This window comes from Heterodontus francisci, chromosome 26 (assembly GCF_036365525.1).
Source record: "Heterodontus francisci isolate sHetFra1 chromosome 26, sHetFra1.hap1, whole genome shotgun sequence".
NCBI lineage: Eukaryota > Metazoa > Chordata > Chondrichthyes > Heterodontiformes > Heterodontidae > Heterodontus > Heterodontus francisci.
This window is the reverse complement of record NC_090396.1, coordinates 63540195-63561412: the sequence shown is the minus strand read 5'-3', so window position 1 is coordinate 63561412 and position 21218 is coordinate 63540195. Positions and strand designations below refer to the sequence as shown.

Below are 21218 nucleotides of genomic sequence, written 5' to 3'. Positions count from 1 at the left end.
TATTGAAGTCAATTGTGTGTGTGCGCATGCAACACACTTCCTACCATGGTTGCCTGGAGTTACAGATAAAATATAATGCCATAAAAATATTATTATGGGATGTAAGATCCCTGAAAAAATGTAGGGAAATTTCAGGCCAGTGGCTTCACCATTTCGAAAAGTAGGACTGGGAACACACCTATTCAGTTCTATTGTAAACAAAGGTTAGTAGAAAACAAAAAGCTGTGAGGCTAGGTCAATTAAAAATTTTAAAATTGGAATTGATACATTTTTGTTAGGCAACGGTATTAAGGGTTACAAAATCAAGATGCATAGAGAGAGTTTAGATACAGATCAGCCATGATCTAATTGAATGGGGGGGTAAATGGACTACTTTTGTTCCTATACGTTGCCTACTTATCACAACAAATTGCATTTGATGATGTACTGTTGTAAAGAACAATAAAAAGCCCGAATTAAAGAGAAATAATGTGGTTGAATTGAATCTCAGCAGGAACATAAATTGGGCAGTAGCAGATCCATTAGACACCCCGCCAAAGACCGTGGAAAGGAAAATGTAGCTACATGTAAAACACATTTATGATCCACTACCACCTGAATTGTTCCGCACCAAAGTTGAAATTTACTTACAAAATGTGTTTTAAATACCTGTGAGAAACCTGGCACTGCCATACTGTAGGGCCTGGGTTTAAAAGTGCTCGAGCTGGACAGAGGATGAGAACTCATTCTTACAGATGAGTGGTAGTCAGGTGGAGGAATGGAGAGATCCTCTTTCTGTAGAAGGTTCCCTGTGCTGCTGCTTTTCACATGGTTCAAGCTATATGATCCAAAACATGGCATAATTAATACTCAAGAATAGACATGGATTGTATCAGTTAATACAAGTTTATTCATCAATCACGTGTATTGACAGCACTTTTCATGGCAGAGTCAGTGAGGAAAACCAATTGCGCAGCGTGCCTGAATCACATGGAGTATCATTATCAATGCCAAATCTTGAGAATGGGCATTCAAAAGCAAAAGCACATGACCCAAGTGGCCTGTTGTAGTGTAAACAGGATCTTCACTTTTATAATTAGATCAGTTATGAAATCTTCTACAATATCAGCTCCATATTGTTTTGACTAAAGAAGTGTTGCAATCATTCCTATTTCAGATGCACACCAGTTACAGGGAGAATTAATTAACACAATTCAACCACACGCATGAAAACATTTTTTTTGTAGGTATCAATTCCATATTTCTTCACAGTATCATTACAGCACAGAGGAGGCCCTTTGGCCCATCATGTCTGCACCGGCTCTCTGAGTGAGCAATTCACTCAATGCCATTCCCCTGCCTTCTCCCCATAACCCTATACATTCTTCCTTTTCAGGTAACTATCTTTTGAATGCCTCGATTGAACCTGCGTCCACTGCCTTCTCTGGCAGTGTATTCCAGATCCTAACCATTTGCTGCATTAAAAATTGCCAATTACCTTAAATCTGTTCCCTCGCAGTCTTGATCCTTTCATGAAACAGTTTCTCCCTATCTACTCTGTCCAGACCCCTCATGATTTTGAATACCTCTATCAAATCTCCACTTAACCTTCTCTTCTCCAAGGAAAACAGTCCCAACTTCTCCAATCTGTCTTCATAAATGAAGTTCCTTATCCCTGGAACCATTCTTGCAAAATCTTTTCTGCACTCTCTCCAATGCCTTCATATCGTTCCTTAAATGCGGCGCTCAGAACTGGACGCAATTCCCCACCTGAGGCCAACTAATGTCTCATACAAGTTCAACATAATCTCCTTGCTCTTGTACGCTATGCCCCTATTAATAAAGCCTAGGATACTATATGCTTTATTGACCATTCTTTTAACCTGTCCTGCCGCCTTCGATGACTTATGCAAATATACACCCAGGTCCCTCTGCTCCTGCATCCCCTTTAGAATTGTACACACTATTTTACATTGTCTCTCCATGTTCTTCCTACAAAAATAAATCAGTTCACATTTCTCCGCATTGAACTTCATCTGCCACTTGTCTATGTCCTTTTGAAGTTCTATACTATCCTCCTCATAGTTCAAAATGCTTCCAAGTTTCATATCATCCACAACTTTTGAAACTGTGCCCTGTACACAAAGGGCTAAGTCAACATATAGCAGAAAGAGCAAGGATCCCAACACTGACCCCTGTGCAACTCCAGTACAAACCTTCCTCCAGCCCGAAAAACATCTATTAACCACGACTCTCTGTTTCCTGTCACTCAGCTAATTTCGTATCCATGTTACTACTGACCCTTTTATTCCATGAGCTATAACTTTGCTCACAAATCTGTTGTGTTGCACTGTATCAAATGCCTCTTGAAGTTAACTTCCATTAAAAAAAATCTACTTTATAACTATTCTGATTCATTAAAAAGATTATTTACCCCAGACACCTTCTTAAAACCATTGTCAGAAAATGCGCTATTAAAAATAGGGGATGTTCAATTTGAAAATACAGGGTCTAAAATGACAGCTAATTGGCAGGGTTAGGAGGTGGATTCTAGGTACTTTGAGCTGTAAAGAACTGGAAGGTGCACTGACAGAACAAGCTTCCAGGTGCTCCAGCATGAAAAGTGCTCTCTTCAAATAAGGATCAACAATTCCAAGTTCACACAATGTGTACGTCAAATATATTCATCCCAGTGCTTCAATATGCCTAGCTGATATTATAGTCATAAGTATTTTTGTCTGAGCACTAGGTACATTTTCCAGGAATATTTTCACTGATTTATAGGAATGTTTGTATAGAAGGACTTGTAAGACAGAAAAAAAAACCAAGCTTAACCATTAGTGAAATGTCAATTTGAGTGCTGCTTGTTGAGCAGATTGAGGAACAAGACATCAAGTTAAACTAGTTGATAAATCCAGCCATGAGAAAAATTCAGTAGATTGCCAATCAAGCATTATAAGCATAGCAAAATGAAATCACAAGTCATATGTCTGAAAATTTTGCCAGAAGATACATTTAATATAAAATAACTCAATTTAAATTTACCTCTCAGCATTATTTAAAAACGTATAAATAATTCAAATCCAGCCAAATTTGCCCTATTCCCTCCTTGTCTCAATCTACTTGATTGAATGTAAAGGATATACTTGCACTGGAGGCAGTGCAGCGAAGATTTACTAAATTTGTTCCTGGGATGAGGGGGTTGTCCTATGTTAAGAGGCTGAGTAAATTGGGCCTATATTCTCTGGAGTTTAGAAGAATGACAGGTGATCTAATTGAGACATACAAGATTCTGAAAGGACTTAGGGTAGAAACTGAGAGATTATTTCTGCTGGTCGGGGAATCTAGAATGCGGAGGCACAGTCTCAGGATAAGGGGCCAATCATTCAGAAGAAATTACTACACTCAAAGCGTTGTGAATCTTTGGAATTCTCTACCCCAGAGGGTTGTGGATGCTCCATTGTTGAATATATTTAAGGCTGGGATAGATAGATTTTTGGTATCACAGGGAATCGAGGGATATGGGAAGCGGGCAGGAAAGTGGAATTGAAGCCCAAGATCAACCACGATCGTATTGAATGGCGGAGCAGGCTCAATGGGTCATAAGGTCTACTTCTGCTCCTATTTCTTGCAAATTTGGAGTATGCAATCAGGGACAATTAACAGTCAACAAAGGTTACAGTACTTTCAAAACCATGCGAGTTAAAGACTTTAATTCAACGCAACTTCAAGTAACTATATGACATACAAGAGATGTTCATTTATGTAACACACACTGCTACAGCATACAGCAAATATGGGCTCAGTTTAAGCAAACAAAATGGACAGATTCACCAGTCAGCCAGAGTAGTGGAACAGACTTGGTGCCATGACAGGAGACGATATTGGTCCAAAAATGGACTTAAAATGACAGGGCAAGCTGGATGAGCAGAACGCTCGTCTGCTTCTAGATCCTTATTGTGTAATTCACTGTTATCCAGCAACTCAACTTTCTTTTTAATTTTCCAAAACATTTTCATAAAGGAAGTGGGAGTGAAAATAAAATTCTAAATGTATTTGTTCCTACTGGAAAGAATTCGACAGATAAACTTCCACAAAAGAAATTTGAATTGTGGATGTAGCACCCGAGATGAAATGGCTTTGAACAGTGGATGTAGCACCAGAGATTAAACGGCTCTTAATAGTGTAGCACCTGCGATGAAATTGTTTTAAACAGGGCGAAAGGCACTTCAAATGCAACTATGTTGAAGATAGATCACTTTATGCAAATAATTTGTTGTAAAAATCCAGTGCACAAGTTACACCTTAGCGTTGGTTTTTACATGATCTGAAAAGCAGGTGGATACAACTCATGGGATGACTATTTGCCAGATGGCATAAAAGTTGCAGATGTAATCAGTACACCAGATAATTAAGACTGTTTCTTTGGTTTATTATGTGACTTTGGAATACTAATGTAAAATTTAGTTGAACAGACAGAGATAGTAATTTAGATTGAAATGAGATCTCTATTTATTTTCTCCACTGGCATGAAGTCAAAACACATTTCTACTTTATCTATTTCATCGGGTAGAGGAAAGCATAAATTGTGTAAGATAGCACATAATAATATAAAAAAAGGCACACATTCTAGACCAGCTATACAGACTGATTAACTTGAACAGGGATGGCAGCAGCTGTTGCAAACAGGATAGCTTCTCCACCCCCCACTCCACCTTTTAAGTCTTAAAGCTTGTCTTTTGCACTATTAACAATACAGAGCAGTAAGTGAGCCAGACTAAGTTGGGTGGGGTGCTCTAATTTTGAAACTTCAGCCACAGGCAAGACTGGACTGGAATATTAAACCTTTGAATGTGAACATATTACTCAATCATTACTGAAGTTTGATAAAACAACAGGTAAAGTGAGCTACTGCAATTAACAAGCACATGTGTAAAGCTTCATCATCAGTACTAGTGTAACTGTGAATCTTAGTTATCAGTGATCATGTTGGCACGGTGCACTGGCATACAAATATGCTGCGTCGCAGAGAGGTTAGATACAAGTGGCATGATGGAGGTTCAACGGCACTCTGTAAAAACAAAAGTGGCCCTTCCCAAGAAAGAAAGCCAACTTCCATTGGTTTTGTACTCCTCAAACTGACTCATTACAGAATAGCATAAGTAGAGAAGCAGAAGCAGGAAGCCTGCTGGACCTTTCAGTGAGACTGCCAATGATGCAAAGTATAGGTGAGAAGCTACTTAATTACATAAGGCCACCCCCCATTCCAGTTATGTACCAGCAAAGGTCTATGTCAGGGTGAGTGGGATGGGGAGAGAGGAAGCTGGGAGAAAAAAAAAATCAGCATATCTTCAAACTCTTATTTATGCTTAAATAGCCACTTACTTGTGCAATATGCCATTTATTCCACCGTGCATTAAACGAGTATAAGAGAAGGGAAACCATCCTCTCCTAGAAACAGAGTGATAGAATTATTGGGTCATATAATCTTACATGAAATAAAAATATCAGGTGTCTGTCAGCAAGAGGCAGTATAGTTGATTATGCCATATAGTAAACAGAGTGTTATTTGTCTATAACAAAGATGAAAGGGAAGATGAAACTGGAAGAAAATATTAACACACAGTAACAATGTTACTTACAACCGGTTCTTTTCATTTTCTCCATAATGCCAGCCATCCTTGGCCTCAGGAACCAACAATGTGATGACATCGCCTTCACTGAAGCTCAGCAGTGTGTTGTTGCCTTTTGCCTGATGTGAAAAGATAGCTTGCACTTTGATTCTTCCATTCTTTTCTAATCCAGCAGCCATTGAGCTGGATCTGGGTAAAGTCCTAGTCTCAGCTGAATAGTAAGAAAAGGTGATAATGTCACATAGGGTACAAAACATGGAAAATATATTAATATAATAAAAGCTAGATACTGCGGATGCTGGCAATCTGAAATCAAAGCAGGAAATGCTGGAAACACTCGGCAGGTCTGGCAGCATCAGTGGAGAGAGAAACAGAGTTAATGTTTCAGGTTTTCATCAGAATAGTAGTGTGGGATTGGAGTCACGGGTAGGTCAGACCACATTGGAAGACAGGCTCCCTTGAAGGGCATTTGCGAAGTGGTTAGACTTCTATGACAATCCCACTGCTTTCACTGGCTGGGGCCATCTGGTGAATTACCAGACTACTGGATTCAATTTCACATCGTGCTACAGTGGTTACTTGAATTCGTGACCTCTGGGTTGCCAAACCAGTGCATAAGTACAGGGATGTTCTGGGATTACAACATTTCCTGTTTTTATTTCAGATTTCCAGCATCTGCAGTATTTTGCTTTTGTATTAGTCTTTTTTAGCTTTTTGTACAGTGTCGGCTTCAATCCCATGCCACCAGGCACTGGCCTGTTTGCCAGTTCTAGGCTAAACATGCAAGTTATCTATTGCAAAAACTATTTACCTAATATACATTGAGCAGTACTGTGAAAAATTGAGACAGTAATATCTGACAACGTCTAGTAAGTTTGTTTTACTGACAGCTATTGGAAAACAGTCACTTCAACATGACAACAACACAGTACAGCACTATAGAATTAAGTGCAGTTACTTATATAAGTGACAGGACCTAAAAGTTAACAGTAGGTGAGAGATTTTGAAATATGAATGTTGCTACATAACAGGATGGGGGGTGGCCTTATGTAACTAAGTAGCAATGTAACTATCACACGACTGCCTCAACTATTAAGGTGACAAGACACAGCTTTTTTTAATCATTTGCTGTTACTGTTTATTGAGGAGGACTAACTACATTTCACAACCAACTTTGCAATCAAGTCCACACCCAGTTAAATATTGGTTATGACTAAAGAAACATAGAAGTCGGTGCAGGACTTCTGTAACTGAGTGCTATTTATATATTTTATATTTAAAACACACACACACACACACACACATATATTGTTGTTTGGTTGTCCTTATTACCACTAGTCAATGCCTAGATTAATGACCACTCACCTGTCAAAGGGCTGGGTTTCAATGGCATTGCTTTGCGTGTGGGCAGTGTGTTGGAGTAAACATCAGACTGTTGTTTTGGAAGTTGGGGTGGTGAAGGAGGCTTTGGTTTGACATCAGGCTGACCAGGATGCTGCACAGGATGTGAATTTGATAGGTCACCATTAGGCACTAATGAAATATCCTGGCCCATCATGTGCTAAAATGAAAATAGAAAAAATAATTAATTATTCAGTATCCAACTTAACGGTGTGTGAAAATAAAAGTAATCTTTTCTGAAATATACAGTGCATATTCCATAGCCCTGTAATTGCATAAGACCAAAATTAACAGTTTTCCATTATTTCAGTATTGTACAACATTTGTAATTATCAGCTTTCAAGATTTTCTCCCTCAATAATAATCCTGCTTATTTGTCAAACGCAGTGAATTCTTACTATGTTAACTTGTTACCACTAGCTGAATAATCAATAGGTTCAGCTTGGAGTTTAGTCTCACATATCTAGTTCATATTAGATAATTTACTGTTAACAAATCATGCAAGTCTTTAGATATGTTTTCTTTACTGTGACAGCAACATCAAATGGTATGTAATTAAAAATTCATTTGTTCTCCCATCTCCACTTAATTTATTATCTTTACAAAAGCTCAAAAGATCAAGGAAGAAGATCACAGGGGTCTGGAGTATTGTTGGCAGGGAGCATTAGGAGGTCAGGGAAGAGAATCACAGTGTTCTGCATTATTACTGGGATGGTGTCGGAGTGCTAGGAAGTTAGGGCCTTGGGGAGATCGGGGTGGGGGATGGCAGTGATGTCTGAAGGTCAGAGCCAGGCATGAGGTCAGAGATCTCAGGACCAGGAGCGCTGCTGATTAAGAGAAGTATTAACCTTTATTTATTCCATTCTGCATAGTGTTGGTTTTCTGGAGGCCTTGGGTGCAAACCAAAGTTGCAAGAGAATGCAACAGCAGGGTTATGCCCCTTATTTGCATATGCTAACTGCCTAATGCCTGCTTCTGATGTGGGTAAAGGACGTCTGTAGTTTGACCCTTACTAAAATGACATCCAGTGTGGCCTACATCAGAATTATGCGCATACAGTACGGATGCCATTTTGGACATAAAATGGTCCCCCTAGTGTCAGCAAACTGGGTGCTGTGGAGCCAAATTTCTAGCCTAGTGAATCTAAAGGATACCAAATTAGTTTCTCAACAAATGAGCTTTAGGTTTTGGATTACCAGGGATGTTAGTCATGATCATAATCAGTCATCCACAACAAAAGAATTTGATTACACGATCAGTTATTCTACGATATACACTTGTTACTCTTCACTAATTGTAAAACACCAACTAGGTACTAGCAATTATGCAATTAGACACAAATTAGCTCTACTTAATTCAAAAAAATTAAATGCTTAGTCAGATTTTTATTTGCATTAAAGCATATATCTTATTCAATAGCTCAAATTTAGTGGCAGTAGAATGGACAAGGTTGTTTCCTCTAAGTAACCCTAGATATGCAATATGACGAGACAAAATCCATCTACTTATTAAATCTAAAGAAATTTTCAGAAAACCAAAACACTGGAAGAGCAAAACCAGCAAACATAAATTAGTCCAAAATTCATTAAACCTTCAAAGAAATCAACAGATACAAGTATTCCTACTGAAATGGGTGCAAAGATTTTTTTTTTTAAATTAGAGTTTGAATAATTGGTCTGTATGTTCCAGTCTTACTGGAGAGATATTAATGGAAATCACTCTTTAAATGGACTGTTTTTGACAACTTCAAGTCATGCTTGCATGAGAATTTTAAAAATGCGTAAAGTGTACATTGTGCAGATTAATATATCTGCTGTAAATCCCCTTGCAGAGCGTGTAGCACCATGCAATTACTTCCCAGATAGGTTTTGTGTCACAAATTGTTTGACATCTGCTGTTATTGCCACTCAGTGATTAGCTGTTGGGAGGCATTATTCAAATAGGATGAAGTCAGTTATTTTTCCCTTGCTGCTATAAGAAAAAGCACTTGGTAATAACATTGTTGGGCTAGGCTAACTGAAAACTGACGAGACCTACCAACCAAGGCTAGTGATTTCAAATAAAAGACAGATCATAGCCTCCTGTTCAGACATGAGGACTTCTATTATTAGAGCTATTATGGCACAGTTCATCCATAAGGACACAAGGCGGCAATGGGGAAAAGGTTGAAAGGTTCACCTAGGTATCTGTTATTTAAGTCCAGGTATTTAAGTCCAGGTTCAAAAAAAGCACAGACCATTTATCTCTTCATTGGAACAGCACTAAATTTCTATATATAGCTTAACAGTGAAGAACATTTGATTGTACCCAAAGCCTTTTTCACAGGAATCCATACAAGAAGTCTACATATTGACCTTGATGGAACTCAATAGCTTCGAAGAAATGCAACACCAGCTAAGTCCATTTGGAAATGATCTAATTATTCTTTTCTTTAAAAAAAATTTAATTTTTCCCTTATTCATGGCATATGGGCATCGTTGGAAAGTCCAGCATTTATTGCCCATTCCTAATAGGGTCACTAACATTTACGCAAAGTTTAATTTAAGACAATTCTACAGCTGAATATTAATGATTTGAACACACCTACAGAGCACTCTCACGACCTCAGTATTAAAAATGCTTCATTTAACAAGCTCCTCCATAGTGCACTATTGTCACCAATTTCATCCATGGCTAAAGGAATGTCTCAGAATAATTTAGATTAGTTGCTGCAGTTGGCAAACAAACCACTAAGTGGGGCATCATCTACTCCCCAGGAATGGTTAAGAACAAATTGACTCATGGACGAGAACTTCTACTAACCAATTCCCAACAGACAATCTACCAAAAGCCAAGCTACAGCCAGTCTCTAGCTGCCAAGATAATAGGGTAAAGGCTATTAATGGCTTGTTAAGAAGGGAACGGAAGAAGAAAAAAATAATCAATATGTAAACAGTTTGATATTCACAATGCTAGGTACTTCAGTATAAAGTTGATTTGCATTTAATGGAGATATGTGCTGCAATAAGATTAAATTACACCTCTTGTGGTCAACGAATAAGAAATCAGCAGCTTTTTAATTTTGCTTTAACATTTAGAGACTGCTATTTGTTCACCTGTTTAAAACAGTATTGTGTTAACAACTGTCAGTTGCCATGCATAAATGATCTGTAACATTTCATAATTCTCCTTTTATATAGGTGCAATGCCACTTGCCGGGACTTCATAAGCACTGACAATATGGGATTACTGAAGGAAGTTAGTCTGTATTTAGCTTAATTATATGAAAGAATGCATCAAGAACAAAAGTAAATCGTCAGACCCATAAGAGGAGTTTTCATTTCTATCTGATCAGGAACCCAGCAAAACCTCCGGGAGTAACTCCAGCTGTCTGGAAGAAAACCTGAATCCAATTTCAGGGGAAAAAAAATTCTTCAGGAAACTGGTCCTATAGGAGATCAAACCAGCTCCACCATAATCCGTTTCTCATTATATGCTAGACAGATTTATCTAACCCATACCACCTCAGCCTCGCCACCTCCTTGATATGGCTTGTGGAGAGTGGGAACAGGTGGAGCAATTCCCTGCAAAATGTATCACTTAAGTCAGCAAGATATTCATGTTGAAGCAGATGTGATAGAAAAACTGGCTTCATCATTCTCCAGTAATAATGCTGCATTAGCACAAGAAGTGATGTAGTTGAAAACTATTAAAACCAATTTGGACTATTGCAGGCAGGACAAGGAAACCCTCTAGTTGAGAACTAACATGATTGTATGATTTTTTTTCTGCCATATGGCTCTAAAAACAGATGTATAATTAAATAAACTGTGTTGCAGCATGAGAGAAAACTCAAAATACAACTTTATACTGCTCAAGAATTCTGTTCATGCATAAAAATAGATCAGCATATTCAGCTCAAAATTTGAAGTTTTAAATACACTACATAGACTTCGAGGTCTAAATCACTGACAAAATCATCAATACTTACAGAACTTTGACTTAATCCTCCACCAACAAAAGGTGCAAGTTCTGGTGGTATGGGTAGAGGTTTAGCACCAGGAATGGGGTCTGATATAGTCAGCCCTGATTTGGTGGTAGCAACAGGGTCAGAGATGAGGGTTCCTCCATTGCCTGAAGACATCTGCTGCACCAATGACATTGCACGGTCAGGAATTTTGGATGGATCGCTACAGGACTGTTGCCAGCCAGGAAGCTTTTGTGTTATCATATCCTTGCCCTGTCAAAGAAAAAACAATTCAGAGGTTACTTCAGATGAATCCATAGAATAAAACAGCAAATGTATTAATTTAATCGATTTTAGGGGGGGACAAAATCTAAAAAGGTGAAGAAAATCCACACTATTTGCCATGAATATTAAAAACTGAGGGGAAAGGCTGAGAACAAGTAAAATTTAAATCTGATAAAAAGGAGCTTTACTATTAAAATACGATCAATGTTTCTGCAATGTTTGATTGCCTAATTTCCCCACAGTATCCCTTTGTCATTGCTAGTTACATAGTCAGCTGGATGAACTCCAATTAACTATGGACTTAGAGACTTACAACTTTGAAAATGCAAGCCCTCTTTATACAAGGTGCACAAATCAGATGTTCTGTAAACTTTTTGTTACGACCAGGTGAGAAAGGTGTCTAGGGGTCCCTCTCAGCCTTCACCTGGTCTTACCATAACAGGGTTTAATTTTAAACACACTGTTTTAGCTCCCCCTTGGTGAATCCTTGTTCATTGCTTTCCAATTATACAGCAAAGAAACCAGCACAAACAGGTTTTCTTAGGTTTAAAGAAGAAAAGACTGAAATTTATTAAATTTGAACTTAAACTCTAATTTGGTTGATGCCTATGGATACACGATGCATCCATGCTAGCAAGCATAGGCGATACACACATGCAAATAGAGACAGAAAAAATAATAAAGTGGAAAGTTTCAGGCAATAGCTGAAGAGTTTTTGTTACAGTTCTTCGAGCTCACTGTAAAGTCCTTGATTGTAGGTAGATCTTGCTTTTCGTTGGGGCCTGGTATTCTTCTTAAACCTTGTTCGCTGTAGGAGACTTTTCTCTCTTGGGATTCATGTCTTTAGTGGATTCAGAGGCTTGTGAGAAAGAGATGGGAGCAGACAGGAGAGCTCTTCTCAGTCCAAGAGCAGTCTTTGAGTTCAAACTCTCTGGGGCTAGTTCAAAAGACCCTGGAGCAGCCAGTTAGTCATGTGACCAGCTGGTCTAACCAGTCCTGGATTGTATCACCTTAGCAGTCTCTGGAAAGCTCCTCTTACACACAATACCTGGTGATCAAGGTCCATTGTGGGTTGAATGTGTCAGGGAATGGTCCTTTGTCCTTCCAAGCACTGTCTGTTAATATGCAAATGTATTTTTACAGCCACGGCTGATCTGTTTAACAAGTCATTTCTTCGCTCTAGTAACAGTTTAAAATCAATGTTCATGACAAAATTAATGTGCCTCATTCTTGGCAATTGGGGGCCTAGCATGACATTTTCTAATTGGTTAAGTAATTTCAGTCAATATGCCAAATCTGCTCATAAAAGTAAATAAAATACAGTGCCACTAATAGAATGTTAGACAAAACTATTCCTTACTATATACTTGTGTTGGTGTATATCTTTTGCATTCTTTAAGGCTATGGAGCTTTTGCTTGGATAATTATCAGTAACAAAATGAGTTCCCTTGACGGCTCAGCTACTCACTTGGAATGTTACAAGGTTCCATCTTTGGATCTGAGTTTATTTAGATGGTGACAAATGAACAGTGCTACAGATTTTCAATTGGCCCCTGCACCCCTGGGTTGTAGAAAAGTAGCCACGGCCCTTGCTCCTTCCTAATCATTCTCCAATAAACTCATGCAAATTGTGTGATCTGGCGAGGACAGAGTAAGAATTGGCTGCGATACCATTCAGGATCAAGTAGCTTGCTGACACTCACCATCAATAAACATTTGCCACTTGGGTGAAGAATAAAGGACAACAGAACTGTACACTGGTAAGGAATCAATGCCTTTAGAAGAGGCAAAGACAATGAGGAAATTAGCAAGGAAAAAGAAAAGGTAATTAAAATTACAATTTACTACACTTTCAGCAAGAGGAAAAGGAAGCTAATGAAGGGAATGAGAGTCACATTTTTCCTCAGAATATCCAATACAACAATCTGCTGAGGTGTTATTCATCTGATATGGGTGTACTACTTTAACGACAGCAGCTCAATTATTTATGAGGTACCACTTTTGATATCAAGGTAACATTAAACATTATAAATGTGGAACATTGAGCAATACAAATCAGGAACAGCCCAAATTTGAAACCAGGGCTGTGCTCAGTTAGCTGTCTCATCCAGAATGACAGTAGGGCATTGCAATTGTCCCGAAGCTAGAAAGAGGAAAAATGAATAACCCTGGGTTCCTGTTCTCAATGGGGAGGGGGGGGGCAAGATGTAAATGGGTAGACATTAGTTGAGAACAAAATCTATTTCAACGGTGATACTTGTTACAGCATTTACATATGAAGAATGGTCATCTGAAAAAGCTAATAGAGGTCTACTGATGTCTCAGGACAAATTGCCATCTTTAGGTGAGAACATAAGAAATAGGAGCAGGAATAGGTCATTCGGCCCCTCAAGCCTGCTGTGACATTTAATAAGATAGAGTCTGGTTCTGGCCTGAACTCCACTTTCCTGTCTGTCCCTCATAACCCTTGATTCCCCTGTATATCAAAAATCTTTCTAACTCAGCCTTGAATATATTCAATGACCCAGACTCCATTGCTCTGTGGGGTAGAGAATTCCAAAGATTAATGACCCGCAGAGAAGAAATTCCTCCTCATCACAGTCTTAAAAAGGCAGACCCCTTATTTTGAAACTCTGCCCCCTAGTTCTAGATTCCCACACAAGGGGAAACATCCTCTCAGCATCTACCCTGTCAAGCCCCCTCAGAATCTTATATGTTTCAATAAGATCGCCTCTCATTCTTCTAAACTCCAATGAGTATCGGCCCAACCTGCTCAACCTTTCCTCACAAGACAGCTCCTTCATCCCAGGAATCAGCCTACTGAACCTTCTCTGAACTGTTTCCAATGCAAGTATATCCCTTCTTAAGTAAGGAGACCAAAACTGTATGCAGTACTCTAGGTGCGGTCTCACCAATGCCCTGTACAGTTGCAGCAAGACTTCCCTACTTTTATACTCCATCCCCCTTGCAATAAGTGCCAACTTTTAATTTGTCTCCCTAAATACTTGCTGTACCTACATGCTGACTTTTTGTGATTCATGTACAAGAATACCCAGATCCCTCTGTACCACAGCATTCTGCAGACTCTCTCCATGTAAATAATATTCTGCTCTTCTATTCCTCCTGCCAAAGTGGACAACCTCACATTTTCCCTACATTATACTCCATCTGCCAAATATTTTCCCACTCACTTAACCTAGCTATAAAGTGAAACATGAACATATATTTATTTTGAAAAAACACTTACCTGTTTATTTTTCTCTGAAACATTTTTGAAAACCTGCAATGTTGGGGTTTAGATTTACTTAATTTGAAAGGATTAACAAATTACTTACCCTGCTGTGGTACACCATGTTATTCTTGGAAACTGCACACTGCCTTTCTACCAGAAAGCAGTACCGCCTGCGTTCTTCACTCAGTGCTGTTTTGTAACCACTTCCAACAAAGCTCTTCAGATCAGACTGCTTTTTGCTTATTGTCTCCGCAAACTGCAGAAGTTAGGGGAGAAGAGAAAAATAAAAAAAAAATTTAGGAAATGATGAAACAAAACATTTTCAGTTATAATGACTGGCTATGGTTGTGACATTAAATTATGTGGGTGCAGAGAGAAAAATCATAGGTAATATTTGGTTTACATATTTAATTATTTGTATACTTTGTTCAACATTTCAACTTTGATACCTGAAGACTCATTAGAACACAGTTTCACTCAAAAAGGAAAAACTCCACTCAAGACTGCATTGCCCTTCTTCACTCATGGAAAACACTTTGTACTCCATTGTTTCCCATAGAATACCTTTAGTGTGATCAAATTATTGAATAAAACTTGCTTATTTATATTAGAAAATTGACTTTTGAATGATGAATAAGAAATTGTCAGTGTTGGGACTTAACATGCACATAGACCTGCTGAACTAACAAAATAATGTTTTTCAACTCCTCAATTTCTATATTACCAGTGCTAAACTGTAGATTCCCAATCTGAAATATAAACTAATCCATTTTAAACAGAATTTATACCTCCACACAATTTTAGTTTGGATTAAATCCAGTGATCATTTAGTATAAATTCAGACCCACATTTTTGACACATGTTTGCTTGCAGAATATATGATCCAATGTAATGTGGCAATATAATGATGGTGAATTAATAATAGTGGTTTAGTAAGGTCACCAGCAGGGGTATGTTTACTCAGTGTGAACTCACAATATACAAGGTACTTGATAGACAATAGGCTAAATAGCAATTGTAGCCATCATTAGAATTGATTTTCATACATGTAATTACCAACACATTTTTAATGACAATTCAACAGTTCTTGAGGCCATTTTTCTGATGCTAGGCCACTAATTATTAGATTTGTATTACTCTATTCACAACTTCTTACACAGAGTTAAATTCTCAACTTCTGGCTTACTAGCATAGCGTGCATATTTCTATACAGAATTACAATATTGCCTAAAATGATTGGCGGAAGACTAATAAACTAAGTAAAAAGGATGAACCAACTCTTTATGATGCCACCTCTGTTCCTGACAAATGTATTCAATTACAGCACAAATTACCAGTCAGTCTCCTGTCACTATTAATTGCACATCACTTGTCAAACTTTTGTCACAGACGGTATACTGTCAAAATAAGGCAATGCACAGAGACCAAGAAGAATTACAAAATATTTGCTAAAACACAAACTTTAAAAATGTAATGGGAAAATGGAATTTGTGACCAGTCAGCACAACAGTAGCAAAAAGTTACATTTTATTAAACCAAATAACCATTCTAATGGTTCACATGAAGTACCATGGGCAAGAGTACTGGAATTGGCTATTTGCTCTCCTCTTCCATGGACATGTTCTCATTAACGTGGGAGTGTGAATACATAACCTAATTGAGAAACAGGAGTGGCAACAGAAGTTGCATTAGAAGTAATATAATATCTTTAATAAAAGGTAAAAAGTTAAGTAAACTTTAAATCAAACAATCCTAAACCTCCCTCTAACACAAACTGATTAAACATTGGCACTTCAAACATGCTGTTCAAGGCATTAATGTTCCAACGATGTGAGGAGATAATTGCAGAGAAATCAGAGATGATTCCCTGGGTGGGCATCAAACACCTGCTTCTTCCAGGCCCACAAAAATAAGAACTGAAAATATACCATGCTTTTACTGAAGCCTCCAGCAATCTTTTAAAAGGATAGCTGTTTAGACCATTCAGCATCTGGTACAATTAGACAGAGCAAGCTCTGCCCATATGTAACTGAATTTCCCATTCAGGGTCTAATAACCAGCGAAGGACCCTGATTTATGATCATTAAGGAGCCTAATACATGTTTCAGGCAAGCACGCCAGATGACTAAAAGTCACCGAGCCAATATGAAGCCTGGCATGGCAGATCACACCGGGAGATTTAATGATGACTTTACGCTGGAAAAACAAGCGACTGTAATTTAAGTTTCTCTCCAATTTGCTGCTAGTTGTGGTTCAATGGTTATAACATTTAATAGGTGTGAAAATCAGAATTATTGAAATAGGGAACACCAATAACTGGCTTCATTGTGTATGATAAATCCTATCAGAATGTCAAAAATTTGTAAATTATTCTGATTAAATTCTTGCAATTGATAATATCAACCCTCTAAGTTAATAGAATTGACATTAGCTTAACTGCTCAACTACATTAGTTTCTTCTTCAGTTATTTGTCTTAAGACTCTCAAGTAACATGTTTAATAGTTTAAAAGCCAATCAAATACAATTGTCAAATCCAATTAATGCACAGAATTTTATTTTAAAGACTTTACATTAAAATTACAAAAATAAAGGTACATTGAATGCAAACTTAGAGTAGACTGGACGGTTAGTTGAGGATGTATGAAGCCAGGCATAATTTGGCTATTTATTGACCAAAAAGTGTTTATAGTGCACAGGAAAAGGTTACTTAAATATGCATCATAACATAATAGGTACTTAGTTGTTTATTGAAACAACTACTCCAACGATCTATCAATTTCTGTTAGAACAAGTTGCACAAAGACTGGGAGAAAAAAGTTGGCTGGCTTGTGGCCAAATATGAATGTTAAAGGTTTAGAATCAAAGTGAAGGGAACCTCACAAAGTAAACGACATTACTGTGTACACTGCCAACTAATTTTGCATAAAAGCAACATTTAAAGCTTTCAGAAGATCAAAGATGGAAGAGAGCAGTTATGTTTTATGAGTTCAAGAACGGTGTCATCCCACTTCTGAGAGCTAAATCTAAAACTAGTCTTTTACTGCAGAAAAAAAAAATCTCGTTCTTTGCTGGCTTCAAAGACTAAAGTGAAATACATTTGAAAAGTCTAAATCCAGTTTACTAGAACATTTGTACAGTCTACAAAACTACCCAATTATAGTAGAAATTAAGAAGAAATCTCATTTAGTGTCCAAGATAGATGATATGAGAAATAAAACACTCACACCAGTATACAGCAGGTAATGACTAAGTAAAGAGAAATTAACCATGCTCTACACAAGGAACGGTTCAATACCAATACTGACACGTCAAAAGTATAACTATTCCATTCTCCAATACAGACTATTAACTTTAGTGACATGACTTCAAGACGGAGAAGAGGCTGAAAATATAATTCCCTTTATTATGGTATTAAAGAAAAAAATCTAATGAAGCTCAGTACAGTTTTAAAATAGAGTGAAGAAAAAGCCAACACTACTTTGGTTAAAGATTAACATTAACCAAAGGAGCAGTGGTAAGGCAATATAATTCCTTTGACATTTCATTGACGGATCAAAGTAAACTTTTTTTTCAATCAAATAGATGAGTCTAAAAATGGAGAAAGAAGAAAGTACGTCATTAAATTAGTACATCCTCAGTCATGCATTGCGGAGGAAGGATTATGATTTAGAAACACGTTGCTAAATCGGGGCCTCCAAGATATTAAGTTTATTTGGGATTTGGCAGTGAACAAAAGCAAGCTGTGGATTTAGATTTAAAACCAAAATGTTTTCATGTTGTTAAAGTGCTAGTGCTTTCAGTGATCAAAGATTAGTCTTGCTACAATCAAAGATTTAAAGTTAATACTCATGTTTCAAAAGAAAATTAGTTGTGCATGTTATCAGCCAATCAAGGTACACTTGGAAATCTGGAGCTGAAATAGTTAAGTGCTGGGAGGGACAGATAAAGCCGCACCCACACAATGCTCCAGGATAGATTCACAAGGAAGCTGGGCATAACTACAGAGAGAAGTTAACAGAACAGGTTGTGCAAACAAGTACTAAATGAAGATATCTGCAATCAGCATTCTGCAAGACGCTGATTAAAATGTGCCAAAAGAAGCAGAACTCTCATCACACAATCTTCATTTGCACTCACAACCACCCTTTACTTTACTCTGAAGGGCATTGTGTTTTTACCTACACAGAAAATTTAAGTGTTTTTTTTCTTGAAATTCTTGTGTTGGTAAGATTTCCATGATCTTCAATTATTGCTTGGAAATGTCATTTTCCATGACTCACAACTGTATTCCAATACAAATGTGCTGATGATGAGCTGTTGTCATAGCTACAGGAAATAGGTCATACCAGAAATTCTTTTCATAGTTGGAAACAGCATTACTTAAGGGATGAAACCTAAGGATGATATTAAAAAGAGTTAAACCAAACATATAGCAACACCAGGCTGACCCAAATGGTTACATTATCAGTTGCTTAACATATCCACAAATCAGAGAACAAATAATGCTATTAAAATTAGAAAAATATTCCTAAGGACACTGGACTACAGCAGGCATGCTGCATTCATTCCATGACTCATTGTCCATCAGGGACAGTTATTGTATACTTAATGTCTGTACAAAAATATATTTAAGATTCAAATCCTGCTCTCATTTCATATAAGCAATTAGCATCTGTGCTAGTGTAACACAGTGACCCCTCTACTCAGGACCATATTCTTTATATTGGTATTTTAATTCTAGGCCCTTATCTAAAGGTTGGATGCCTGGTACAGTAAAGCATTTTTGTTGCAAGTGAGATGGAATGGAAGGCAAGTCAGTGATCAATTCGCCCTCCTTCTGCACAGTCTAATCCCATTCTTTCAATTACCATGGTGTGGGGAAGAGAGAAGTAATTTTTCTTAAACTTGCATAGTTGGCAACAGCTGCCTTAATGCACTTTCAGTAAACTAAATATGATCTTTCACTGTGCCTCTTCAGTTTTATTTACAGGTTAGTTGCAATTGGAAAAATCTTAAATGCAGTGTGAAACAATAAAACATCATCCTCATTCAACGTTACAAAATTCCCTTTAAAAACTAATAGACAAATGATTTTTTAAAATGTAATTTTTATTTACAGCACTAAGTTCAGTTTAAACTGACTGCAAAACTTTAAATCCTCAATCAAACTCCCAAAATATGGAGAATGGATTACTACCTCCAATCCAGAGTTTACACTTAAGAGCACCAAATCCTTGGGCTGAATTTTATTAGCGCGCTGCACATCACTGTGATACACTTTGAACTCGGCAGGCTTCCAACATGGAGGCGCCGCCAGTGAGTCCGTGATATTTCGCGCGGGGGCTCATTTAAATGGAGGGGGCGGAGCAGCTGCCCCTGATGACATAGAGGGGGCGGCTGCTGCTACCCGGCAATGGCATCCAGCGCAAGCGCCGGCACCATTTTTAAAGGGCTTCAAGCCCTTAGAAGCAATTTAAAGGGACAGGTTCGTTTAAAAATTGAAATAAAAACATGTTCACACCTGCAATCTCCCCTCCCACCCGCCCCCCAATGAATAAACAGTTAATTTTTTGCCACATCGTTCTCACTCACAACCTTTCCCCCCCGACCTTTATTCCCTTTGACATTAAATCCCTTCCCATCATCCCTGCAACCAATCGGAGCTGTTTTCACCACTTCCCCACCCCTCACGCCCTGATAATTTCATTCATGTCCCCTCCCCACCAGTGTCTCATATGGAGTTCCGAAAGCGCGCGGCGCTCGTAATATCGCCATGGGACTGCCGCCCGATCCAAGTAAGTGCATTAACATTTATTTGCATAAGTTTTAGTAGGGAAATGAAGGGCCCGCTGCTTGGTGGCGGGGGGACCGCGTCGAGGCCTCATGGCTGTCGGTAATATGTGGTGGGGCCTTCTCGGCGTCGGGGGTTGTGGTGGGCTGCTCCCACATAGCGTCATAGAGAGATACAGCACCAAAACAGGCACTTCGGCCCACCGAGTCCGCGCCGACCATCACCACCCATTTATACTAATCCTACATTAATCCCATTTTCCTTCTCACATCCCCACCTTCCCTCAATTCTCCTAACACCTAACTGCACTAGGGACAATTTTTGTTTTACAATGGCCAATTTACCTATCAACCCGCAAGTCTTTGGCATGTGGGAGGAAACCGGAGCACCCAGAGGAAACCCACGCGGTCAAAGGGAGAACTTGCAAACTCTGCACAGGCAGTACCCAGAACTGAACCTGGGTCGCTGAAGCTGTGAGGCTGCGGTGCTAGTCACTGCGCCACCCCCACATGTATTTTCCGCCCCCCCCCACCCGCCACGACCCTGACGTCAAGGGCTAGTAACATTTAGCCCCTTCAGTCGGTGTGGGATGCTTTATTAAAGATTATGCATTTTTTGATTATCAGTTTGAATTCCTCACTGATCACACATCACAAAAGATGCAGCTAACATTTGTGTTGCTAGCTTCACCTTATCAGGAGTATGTTAATTAAGAAAATGACTAAAGCTCCTTCTGAGTGTTCTCACCAGTTCACTTTTTTAAAAAAAACTCCATAAAAACAGAATTTTAAGTAGAAATTATCATACAAATTAACGATATCAAATAATTGAAACTAAATGCAATCCAAGTTACTTTTGTAAATTCCAAATCAAAGCCATCAAAAGTCATTGAAATGGAAAAATGCTGCCTTAATGAAGTAGAGAAGAAAAAAAAAATCAGGACATGCACC

General features: G+C 38.3%; 1 protein-coding gene across 3 annotated transcripts in view; it reads right to left on the bottom strand.

The window, feature by feature from the left end:
• LOC137384401 (BAR/IMD domain-containing adapter protein 2-like) overlaps window positions 1-21218 on the bottom strand; it is an 89712-nt gene that overhangs the window by 7627 nt on the left and 60867 nt on the right. For all 3 annotated transcript variants that reach the window (XM_068058407.1, XM_068058410.1, XM_068058409.1), the window contains 6 exons: window positions 14580-14732; window positions 10984-11232; window positions 6978-7173; window positions 5622-5823; window positions 5365-5430; window positions 649-817 (listed from right to left, as the gene is read on the bottom strand). In XM_068058407.1, the coding sequence (XP_067914508.1) occupies window positions 649-817; window positions 5365-5430; window positions 5622-5823; window positions 6978-7173; window positions 10984-11232; window positions 14580-14732 (1035 nt within the window). The remainder of the gene's footprint in view (window positions 1-648; window positions 818-5364; window positions 5431-5621; window positions 5824-6977; window positions 7174-10983; window positions 11233-14579; window positions 14733-21218) is intronic.